Source organism: Lonchura striata, unplaced genomic scaffold, assembly GCF_046129695.1.
Source record: "Lonchura striata isolate bLonStr1 unplaced genomic scaffold, bLonStr1.mat Scaffold_85, whole genome shotgun sequence".
Classification (NCBI taxonomy): Eukaryota; Metazoa; Chordata; class Aves; order Passeriformes; family Estrildidae; genus Lonchura; species Lonchura striata.
Window position 1 is genome coordinate 815354 of NW_027461188.1, and position 11658 is coordinate 827011.

The 11658-nt window shown below is 51.0% G+C and overlaps 1 protein-coding gene across 1 annotated transcript; it reads right to left on the reverse strand.

Moving 5' to 3' along the window:
* On the reverse strand, nt 1–765 carry LOC144248766 (olfactory receptor 14J1-like). The gene has a single exon (XM_077790758.1). It carries the CDS (start codon nt 763–765, stop codon nt 1–3), a length of 765 nt encoding a protein of 254 aa, XP_077646884.1.
* Between the last annotated feature and the right edge of the window lie 10893 nt (nt 766–11658).

Consider the following 11658-nt stretch of genomic DNA (forward strand, 5'->3'; position numbering starts at 1 on the left):
TTAATGTTCCTGAAACCTTCCTCTCATCAGTCTCCATAGTGCAGCCTTGAGCTCCTGGTTCCTCAGGCTGTAGATGAGGGGGTTCAGGGCTGGAGGCATCACTGAGTACAGAACTGACAGGGCCAGATCCAGGGATGGGGAGGACATGGAGGGGGGCTTGAGATTGCCAAATGCTGCAGTGCTGAGGAACAAGGAGACCACAGCCAGGTGAGGGAGGCAGGTGGAAAAGGCTTTGTGCTGTCCCTGCTCAGAGGGGATCCTCAGCACAGCCCTGAAGATCTGCACATAGGAGAAAACAATGAACACAAAACATCTGAGTCCTACACACACACTAACAGCAAGAAGCCCAAGTTCCCTGAGGTAGTATTTGGAGCAGGAGAGCTTGAGGATCTGGGGTATTTCACAGAAGAACTGGCCCAGGACATTGCCATGGCACAGGGGCAGGGAAAATGTATTGGCTGTGTGCAGCAGTGAATAGAGAAAGGCACTGGCCCAGGCAGCTGCTGCCATGTGGGCACAAGCTCTGCTGCCCAGGAGGGTCCCATAGTGCAGGGGTTTACAGATGGACATGTAGCGGTCGTAGCACATGATGGTCAGGAGGAAATACTCTGCTGAGATGAAGAACATGAAGAACAAGACCTGTGCAGCACATCCTGTGTAGGAGATGTTCCTGGTGTCCCAGAGGGAATTGTGCATGGCTTTGGGGACAGTGGTGCAGATGGAGCCCAGGTCGCTGAGGGCCAGGTTGAGCAGGAAGAAGAACATGGGCGTGTGCAGGTGGTGGCCGCAGGCTACGGCGCTGATGATGAGGCCGTTGCCCAGGAGGGCAGCCAGGGAGATGCCCAGGAAGAGGCAGAAGTGCAGGAGCTGCAGCTGCCGCGTGTCTGCCAGTGCCAGCAGGAGGAAGTGGCTGATGGAGCTGCTGTTGGACATTTGCTGTGGCTGCACATGGGCACCTGTTCATGGAGAAAGGACAGGGACAAGTCAGGAGAGGATGCTTGGAGCCAAACCTGGGCCATTCCCTGCAGCCTGTCCTGCTGGGACTCACCCACCCTTGTTCCTGCTCTGGGAAAACCTTCACCCAGGTCCCTGCCTGAGCTCCAGTTGTGCTGGCTGAGTGTGCCAGGAGCAGCCAGGGCTGTGTGTGGGGGCACTCAAGGAGCCATCCCTGCCCTACTGCCGTGGGTTTGTGGCCATGTGGCAGAGGGACAAGGCTGGATATTCAGGAGTTGTCAGGGGAATTGCTCATACTGCAGAAGGGTTTGGTACCATCTGCACTACCATGTCTGGAGGACATGGACAGCAGGGAAAATATGTAGGGAATGTTTTTCCTACCCACACACCATTGCTGGCTCTCTGAGGTCAGAAATCCCCAATATTCCTGCTGCACTCAGAGTTTGGCACTGAGAGATGTGAGAGGCAAAGGATTCCTTGTGGCTGAGAGAAGGTGACGGGCTGGATGGGCTTGTTACCCCACCTGCAGAGGTGATGCTGCTGCTGCCCAGGGCTGAGGAGTGGCTGAAGGCCCTTTGGGAGGCTCCCAGCAGAGACACTGACCACCCAAAGTCACAGTTCTGGAGTCTCTGTAAATGTTCAAACATTCCTTTGATGATCCCTTCAACTCAGAATGTTCTGTGATTCTGGGATTACAATTCCTGTTTTGCTTCTCTCATCCCCCTGTTGTCTATAATCAAAACAGAAAAAAAGGATCTTTGCAATAGTGGTAGAGCAGTAAAGTAAAAACCAGACCTTTATTGAAAGCTTCCAGGTGTCCCAGCGGGGATGAGGAACATTCAAACTCTTATTTAAACAATTTATTATGGTTGATTAATTAGGATATTTAATAGGACCATCCAAGAAGACATTCAGTTGCCCCAGTTACACACCCCTGGCTCAACCCATTGGAGTAGGTCCAAGGCTTCTTTGCCCAGCTTTTTGTTATCACTGCTCACATTCTAAAACCAAAATGCTTTTCTTGTACGTCCACTTCCGGATAGTAAGACAATCTAGTATTTTAAAAATGTATTTAGAAAATCAGCTTATTGTTCTTAAATCTAGGAGAAAGGTAAGGAAACGTACTACAGTTATTTAAGGATTATTATTATATTATCTCTATAATAGTTGTTAAAGTTAATTAAGAGTTTAATAGAGTTAGGTAAGAACTATAGTTTTATAACAATTTCATAGTAAGTTCCAGAACTAAAAATATGTGAAAAATATATGAAAAGCAAAAATCTTTTTGTCACCAAACCAACTGTCCCATCCTGCTCCAAGCAGGAAATTGAAAACACTCTCAGGAAAGCTCCTGACCTTTACAGCAATCCCAGCCTTACCGTCTTTGGGAAGTGTCCTCCAGAGCTGTGCCCAGGCTGGTCTGGAGCTGGGAGCAGCCCTGCCCCAGCCAGCCCCTCTCAGCAGCAGCACCTGCCCTGCTCACGGTGCCTCCTTCCCCCCACAGCTCCTGGCCAGCGCTGGGAGCAGCTCCAGGGCCGACTGAGAGCTGTCCCTGGCAGGCAGCAGAGTCCCTGGCCCAGCACAGCGCCCTGGGCTGCAGGACCCTGCTCTGCAGGACAGCCCTGGGCACCCCTGGCTGCTCTGCACAGGAGATGAGCAGAGAATGCACTCACAGGCTCTGTGGGCATTGGCATGTTCCAGCTTTAGGAGATCTCTCCAGGAGCTGCAGCTGCATTGTCCTACAGCCAGAGGTTCCTGTGCCAAGGACTGGCAGTGATTCTGCCCGAGGCACTTCTCAGCCCCTTCCCAGCCCTGACTGGTTGAAGCTCTCTGTGCCTCTGTGCTGTGCCCGGGCTGGCTGCAGGCAGTGCCCCAGCCCTGCTGGGCTGGCAGAAGAGCTGCTCAGCAAGAGAAATGTGCTTTTGAAGCTCTGCTTGGTTACCAGGATCACCCTCTGTGCCAGGACCCCGGCCCAGCTCAGCAGCACAGACACAGCACAAGGACTTTAATGACCCTCTGGGGCTTTGTGCTCAGGCCCTGAACATCAGGCCCTGAGAGGGAGCTGCAGAAACCTCTCCAGAGCTCCAAGTCACAATCCAACTCCAAAGTTTCTCTGACTTTTAATCGGTCCCACTGAGGGACACAACTGACAAAGTGTCCCCAGGCCCCAGGCAGAGCAGAGAACTGGAGGCACTGATGCCAGGTGGGGACAAAGAGAAGCCAAGTCTTGATGCCCTGGGGCACAGCAGGGTCTGTGCCACCAACGGCTGTGAGGAGACACCTTGTCCTGAGGCCCTGGGGCCTCCTGGCACAGCCCCAGCCAGGCTGGGCACTGTCACCCCCTGGTCCTGCCCTCAGCATCCCCCCCTAGCCCACATCCCAGTGGCCTCAAGGATCTGCTGGAAGGAGTCCCTGGGGAGCCTTGGTCAGGAATGGCCCTGGGGGCTCCTTCATGCTGCCAGGGACTGCAGGTTTTTCAAAGGACTTTGGCTTTTGCTTTTGCCTTGGAGTCTCTGAGAGGTTTGTGAAATCATGGCCTCCAATTATCTGCTGTAATTAGTCCCGGGAGAGGCTTTGTAATTAACAACACACAGTGGAGCCCTTTAATGCTTCAAGGTACTTCAGTTCTTTTAATGTAGTTGGTGTTTCCCTTTTGATACAGACTCTGTGAGAGGTTTGTGCAATCATGGCCCCAATTATCTGCTTTAATGAGACCCTGGAGAGCTTTGTTCTGACACTCAGTGGAGCTCATTAATACTCTGAAATATTCAACTTTTTTTGAGGTGCTTTGTATTTTCCTTTGTACACTGAGAGGTTCTTGAACCATTTTGAGTCTCTGAGAGGTTTTTGAGCCATCCTGGCCTCCAGTTCTCTCCTCGAAGGAGTCCATGAGGAGCCTGTGTTGGGGATGGACCTCAGTGGGACCCATTATTGCCTTGAAAAACTTTGGTGTCTTCTTCTGACTTTGACTCTGGGAAAAGTTTTTGGAATTTCCTCTCAGGCCCTGAGGTTCCAGGTCTTAGCTCCAAATGCACCACGGGGCTCATTAGGATCAAGCAAGTCCTGAAAAACCATGGCTCTGCCTTGATTTCCCTTTGCTCTTGTCCAGTTCATCAGGAAGTTTCTGTAGTGGTTTTGGTTCAACATTTTGAGATTTTTCGGCCAATGCTTCAATTAGTGTGGTAGGTTCAGTGCTGGCTAATTACCAGTGCACTCTCTAGAATATACTTACTCATTTCCTGCTGTGAGGTAGGATTAGGAGAAAGGCAAAGTGGCCTCAAGCTTTAAGAGTATAAAGAAAAGTTTATTAACAGTAACTAAAAGCAAGAGTAATAAGGATCAGAACAAAACTTTCAGAACCCATCCCCTCTCTCTACAAAATCTTCTTTCTTACTGACAATGTAAAGAGACAAAACCTAACATTTTCAGTCAGTTTTCTACCTCTATAATAGTCTTTCTTCAGTTCACTTAGGGAGAGAAGTCCTTCTTGTTAATGTTATGGAGACTTCTCCACAATAAAATAGTTATCTCATGTCTTTTCATTACCATGAATAGCAGCTATCTGGAAGAATCTGCCTTCATGAAGTCCCTTCCATTTTTTCAGTTTTCCCACAGCTGTGTTTAGGGGCCATGTCCATTTATGAGGTATTAGTTTCAAGATGATCTGTTTAAGAGTAAATGTTCTCTTCATCTATTTCTGAAATCATCTTCATCTCTGGGAACAGAGGTCTTCTCTCCCTGAGGACACAGGGTCTCATCACTTTACTCTGTTTCTCTGTTCAAACTTCTCATGGGATCACAGCTACTTCAATCTTTGCTTACTTTAGCATGGAGGCCTTTGCTGAACAAGTAATCTCCCCATAATTTTCCCTTAAAAGAGAGTCTGATGTATCAATTACATCCTTCTCCATAGCTTTACCAGAGGATTTCAGCCCTAAGATCAAGGCATCTCCTCATCCCTCCAATCTGGGACTCAACTTCCTCTTCAGTGACCTCTGTGTGTCCATGCTGCTCCTCTGTGTGCCTGCCCTGTGTCCTTTTCTCTCACTGGAGGGAGGATGGCAGCACTGGCAGAGTCAATATCTGCCCGGGGCTGCAGATGGTTCCGTTAGCCCGGCCAGGCTCATTAGCCAATTCTAATTTTGGCCATGGTTCCGGGACATGAATACCAGTTGTTTGTCATAGGAATGAAGGAACAGAGTGTCACTATTTTAGGGGCAGATGAGAGGTGACCACAAGAGGACAAAGCCAGCCAGAGCTGCCAGATTTTGTTCTGAGAGAGACCCTTGAATATCAGAAATTTTTTAGGCAGAGTGTCAGTTTTGGCAATGGGCATCTGAAAAGAAAGACTGTTCTTTTCCATACAAAGGAAAGCACAGAGCTCCAGTGCTCCAGGAGCTGATGAGAGGCAGCCCTTGACATTCCAAGGTCAGCCAGACCTGTCAGGTGGCCCCTGGCAGGCCAAGCCAGCTAGACCTGTTCCATGTTCCCTCGCTTCCATGGGGCCCCACAGTGTCCCAATGGTCCCTGGCTTCCAGGAGGCCCTGAGGTGTCACAATGTCCCCTTGGTGACACCAGGCCCTGAAGGGTGGGAACGGTCTCCACGGTTCCATCAGGCCCCACAGAGTCATAATGGTCTCTGGGTCCATGAAGCCCTGCGGTGTCACCATGGTCCCTTGGTTCCATGGGCTCCAGTGGTGCCACAATGATCCCCTTGGTTCCATGAGGTGCCCACAGTGTCACAGTGATCTCCATGGGAAGGAAAGAACCGAGACCCGGTGTGGCAGGGGCAGCCAGCAGAAGCCAAGGCCAGCCAGACTTTATGGTACTGGCAGATTTTGGCTGGAAGCAACCCTTGGATATAAGGAATTTTAGAGGTGGAATCTCACTTTCACACATGGAGTAGAATGATGTGTTTTTTCCAAAGGAAGGAATGGACAGAACACCGGTGTTTGAGGGACAGATGAAAGGCGGCCACCAGAGGCCTAAGGTCAGCCAGATCTCTCTGTTCTGGTAACTTTTGCCTGGGAGCAACCCTTGGATATAGGGAATTTGGGAGGTGGACAACAAATTCCAGCCATTTCTGCATAGATAAGAAGGACCTTTCTTTTCCATAGGAAGGAAAGCACAGAGTCCAAGTGTTTCAAAGGCAGAAGCAGAAAGAGGTGGCTCCTGGGAGGCTCAGCCACCAGACCTGTTCTTCCTGGCAGCTTTTGTCATGGAGGAATCATTGGATATAGGGAATCTGGGAGGAGGAATCTCTATTTTGACCACAGTCACCTTGAGAAGAAGGACAATTCCATTCATGAGAAGGAAAACACCAAGCCCCAATGTTTGGAAAGCAGATGAGAGATGACCCCTTAGAAGCCAAGGGCAGCCAGACCTGTCTGTCCTGCATCTTTCACTTAGCAGCAATCCTTGGATGTACTGTCTTGGAGGATGAATCCCGGTTTTGGCCATGGCCCACGGAGGAGAAGGAGAGTTCTCTCCCATCGGAAGGAAGGCCCAGAGCCCCAGTGCCTCAGGACAGATGAGAAGCAGCCCTCGACATGCCAAGGTGGCCAGGTGGTCCCCAGGAGGCCCAGCCAGCCAGACCTGGTCTGTGTTCCCTTGGTTTGGTGGTGATGCCTTGAGAGGCTGCCTAGAACAGAGCTAGGCAGTGTTAAAGGAATAAAGCAGGTATTTATTAAAAGGCCTTCAAGGGATACACCTTTGGCAGTACAAGAGCCTGGCCCTGGCTCCATCCTAGAATGGAGTCCAGGTCACGAGTTTTCACTGGGGCAAACAGGGGGATTTGGTCTGGCAGGATGTGTAAAACAATCCCCTGTAATATCTACCTGTTCTCACACAGAGCACTTGGCTGCAGGGACACATTCCCATCGTTCCTGCCCAGGTTTCAGGATTCAAACACTGCTGTCCTTCCCAGGAGCTGTTCCTTCAGCTGCCTCGGGAGGCCTTTTGGCCTCTGGAGCCACACTCTGGCTCCATTATTAGCACTGCTGGATCCAAACCCTTTATCTCCACCAACAGCAGTGATTTGAGGTGGATCTCCTTTTTTCCAATTGTTTTAAACCCTGACAATATCAATAATTGTGCTACCCTGTCATGGGGTTGAATAATCCCATCTTGTTCACTATTCTTTAACCAAATTACTTCAATTTCTCCTTGATAATCTGCATCAGTTCCTCCTCCCATGACATGAGCACTTTGCAAGGCCAAGCTCCAGAGAGCAGTTTCCGAAGTGTCCTGGAGGAATCTGGATTCCTGTTCCTGCATTGTTAACTCTCCTTTGCTTCTGATTTATCCTAACTAATTCCAGTGGATGAAGGTCCAGCTCTGCAGCCTCTGGGCTGGCCCTGCCAGGGCCATCACACCCAGAACAATTTCCCAGGCAGTCCCAGTCTCACTGCCCAGGGCTGTATTTGCACACTGGGAGCAGCCGTGCACAGCCAGGGGGTTTCCATTTCCCCAGGGGCCATTGTTAAGGGCATGGAGCACATCTGGAGATGGGTTCCCCATGGGGACAGGTTCCCAGCACTCATTCTTTAACTGCTCTTTGAACAACCCCTTCTCCACCTCCTCCTCCTCGTCCTCCTCCTCCTCCTCCTCCTTCTCCTCCTCCTCCTCTTCGTCCTCCTCCTACTGGTCTTCCTCATCCTCCTTGTCCTCTTGCTCCTCCTCATCCTCCTCCTCCATTTACTTGTCCTCCTACTCCTCCTCCTCCTTCTTCTCCTCATCCTCGTCCTCCTTGTCCTGCTCATCCTTATCCTCCTCGTCCTCATCATCCTCCTCCACATCCTCATTCTCCTCCTCTTCCTTCTCCTATTCCTCCTCCTCCTCATCTTCCTCGTCCTCCTCCTCCTTGTCCTCCTTGTCCTCCTCATCCTCCTTGTCCTGCTCATCCTTGTCCTTTTCCTCATCCTCGTCCTCCTCCTTCTTGTCCTCCTTGTCCTCCTCATCCTCCTTGTCCTCCTCATCCTTGTCCTTTTCCTCATCCTCATCATCCTCCTCCTCATCCTCCTCATCCTTATCCTCCTCCTACTCCTCATCGTCCTCTTCCTCATCCTCATCCTCATTCTCCTCTTTCTCCTCCTCCTCATCTTCCTCCTCCACTTCCTCCTCGTCCTCCCCATCCTGCTTTTCCGCATCCTCCTTGTCCTTCTCCTCCTGGTCCTCTTCATCCTTGTCCTCCTCCTCCTCCTCCTCATTATTCTCCTCCTTGTCATCCTCCTCCGTGTCCTCCTTGTTCTCCTCTTCTTCATCCTTTTCCTCCCCCTCCTCCTCCTCCTCCTTCTCCTCCTCCTCCTCCTCCTCCTCCTCGTTCTCCTCCTCTTCCTCCTCATCCTCCTCATCATCCTCTTTGTCCTTGTTCTCTCTCTTCCTCCTCCTATTCCTCCTCCTCATCTTCCACCTCCTCTTTGTCCTCCTCCTCATCCTCCTCCTCCTCATCATCCTCGTCCTCGTCCTCCTCCCCCTCCTCCTCCTCTGAGTGTGGTTCTCAGGATTCAATGACTCTAGGATTACAGGAACCTGGAACTCTGGGATTCCATGGCTCTGTGACCCCATGGATGGATTCAGGACTGTCTCCAAGGTCACAGGGGAACGTTGGTGCCAGCGGGAGGGGCTGCAGTGCAGGGGCACCAACAGCTGAGAGGCAACTGCAGCTGCTGCTGCTGCTGCTGCTGCTGCTGCTGCTGCTGCTGCTGCTGCTTGTGGGGGTGCTGCTGGCAGGGGCAGGTCCCTGGTGTGGCTGAGTGTTGCCATCTCAGCCTGTGAGCTCCTGGGAGCTCAGGACAGAGCCAGGACTGACCTAGGCTGGCAAAGCACTTGAGGACAGACACAGAGAATGGAAAGTGCCCATGGAGTGGTTCAGAGCAGGTCTGTGGGAAGGAGTGAGGGAGGGAGGATGAATCCCCTGCCCAAGGCTGCCAAGGGAAGGCTTTGGGAGGGAAAGGAAGCCTTGACCTGACACTAAGCCCTTCAAGGTCTCATTTGCCCATGCTGAGCAGGATTTCATCAGGCTTTGTCTCAAGTCAGTGGCAGGGACAGAAGTGGTGGGAGCAGCTGGAAAGCAAGGCCGTGTATTCCCTCCCCCCAGCCCATTTGGGAACATCTGGGCAAGGTCTCCATTGTCTGCCTGCAGCCAGCTTGGGGGCCCTTCCTCTCCTCCTCCTGCTTGGGGGACTGGGCTTGGTTTCTCCTGCCATCTACAATGCTGAGCTTCTTTCTCCTCAGACCCAGCTGCTCAGGTTTGTGTCCCTGTGTCTCACACTTCCTCCTCTTCCTCCTTATCACATACTCATGGAGCCTCTTTGGGCAGCTGGGCTGGAACTGGCAGCAGCAGGTGAGCCCTGAGGAGCACCTCTGGCCTCCAGCCTTTCTGCAGGGCTGGCCAGAGCCTTCCTGCCAGGGGCGAGCCTCTTTCCTGTCTCTTCCCGAGGCAATATAGTCTGGATCTTGGCTCTGTCTTCCTTTCTTTGTCTTTCAGGGAAGGATCAGCCATGGCTGAAGGAATCTTCCATAGGTACCTGGTGCTGATGGCCATTGTCAGCATCAACCAGCCCCCTGGAAAAAATGGGATTTCTCCTGAGGACGACAAAGGAATTGCCCAGAGGATGAAGGAGCAGGAGGTAACCCTTCGGCAGCACCAGCTGCACTTGGAGGAGGAAATTGCAGACCTGGAAGCCAGACAGGAGTGTCTGGCATGGCCTTTGTGGGAACTGGAGGAAAGATCCATTGTCACACATGCACGGTGGTTTGCTTGGCTGTCCCTGCCACATTCATGATCTGGAGGCAGCGTAGCAATGGAGCCAGAGGGGAGCACAGAGAAGAAAAGACTGACCCGGGGTTCCTGGGGAAATCCTGGAAAGGAGTGGCCTTCCTGCCAAAGCCCTTGTGCTGCTCAGGGCCATTTGCATCTCCATGGGCAGAACTGGAGGATATCTTCCAGCATTTGTGGATAGATTTGTTGAATTACCTCTGTTCAAACAAAGGGGAATTGAAGAGGATTCTTTCAAAGTGTGACTCCTCCCTATTCCATCAGCAATAGTCTCACAGGATTTATGGGTCAGGAACATGTACAACACATGGCAGGGAAGCTGGGCAAGCAGTGAGTGCTGTACCAGCAGGGCCAGAACGGTGCAAGAGCCAGCGCCAAACAGGCTGAGGCAGCCAGGCCAATCCCATCTTTCCAGGGCTCTGGGCTGAACACACAGCTTCAATAACATCAGGTGCGCTCCCCACAGAGCCTTCTGCAGAGCTCTGGGTGAGGACTGCCAGCTTTCCTCTTTATTTTGTATCAATGTTCTGGTTTGAAAGAAAAACCAGTGAGAGACTGTAAGTCAGAAATACAATGTATTGGGAAAAGAGAAAAAAACCCAAAAATATGTGCAATAATACAAAAAGAAGACCACTGACAAAGTCAGAATACAACCTAACACCCCTCTGGCCAGCATGCTGGTAGCAGTCCAAATTGGAGTGGCTGCAGTTCTCTTGGATTGGTAGATGTGGTTGCTGTGTCTTCTTGGAAACCTGTGGAAAGACTGCCTCTCTGTCTAGAAAGTCCCGGTTTTATCCAGGTGGGAATGCCTAGCTCCTCCCCCCTGGCTGGAGCATCTCACAATTGGCTGATGTTATTCTGAGTCACTAGGTGTGTCCTTGATCACCTGTTGAACAGAACTGTCTCCTGGAGAGTGTCTCTGAGCCATGAGGCAAGACATTGATGGGCCATTAACAGGAGTTAAGGAAAACTGCCCAGAGGCAGCTCCTACTCAGATGGTAATAAGAAACATCTTGGTGCTCCAATCTTGGACAATCAGAAAAGGAAATTTTTCTCTCGTTTTACCCATCTTACCTATGCAGATGTGTTGGGAGGCCATCTCTCTGTTTGTGTAGGTGTTGAACCTGAGAAAGACAGTCTGTAGTGTCAGCTGGATACCTGAGGGCTGTGACATAAGCAGTAAGGGTGAACTGTCAATGTAAATCATTATAAAGAATGTAGTATGTTCCAGTCCCTCTTAACATTAAAATTCAGTGCCACCTGGATCTTGGTGCGAAATTAGTATTCAGCCTAAACATTACAACTAATTATGAGTTTTATTGAATAAATGCACATGTACAAATGTGCCAGCAGTTAGACTCTTTGATGAGTAGGTTTGAGGCATTTTTTCATTTAGTCTGTAGTGTGAACTTCAGTGCCTGCAGACTTACATGTTAAATTTCTCTCTTGGTCACCACTTGATGATTACCATCACTAGCATTAAATTCTTAGTGTAGTGAGGAGGTGGGAAATAGATAAGAAAGTCTGTTGGGTTAGCATGGCCAGGTTTTGGTAGGTGAAGTAATGGTTTCTGTAAGAAGCTGTTGGAAGCTCCCCCATGCCCACAGAGCAAATGCCAGCCGGCTCCAGGAGAGGCCCACTGGCTTGGGCCGGGCCCATCAGGGATGTGCTGATGCCTCTGTTATTGCTGTGAATATGTAAACTCACTGAAGAAGGGAAAAGCAAGTGCAGCAAAGGAATTGTGTCCAGAAAGGAGTGAGGATGTATGAGAGGAGCAGCCCTGCAGACAGCCAGGTCCCTGCAGGAGGGGCAGGAGGTGCTCCAGGCACAGGGATGCTGAGATTGCCCTGTAGCCCTGGGGCAGCCCTGGGGAGGCAGCTGAGCCCTGAGCACAGGGAGGGCACGGGGATGCTGAGATTGCCCTG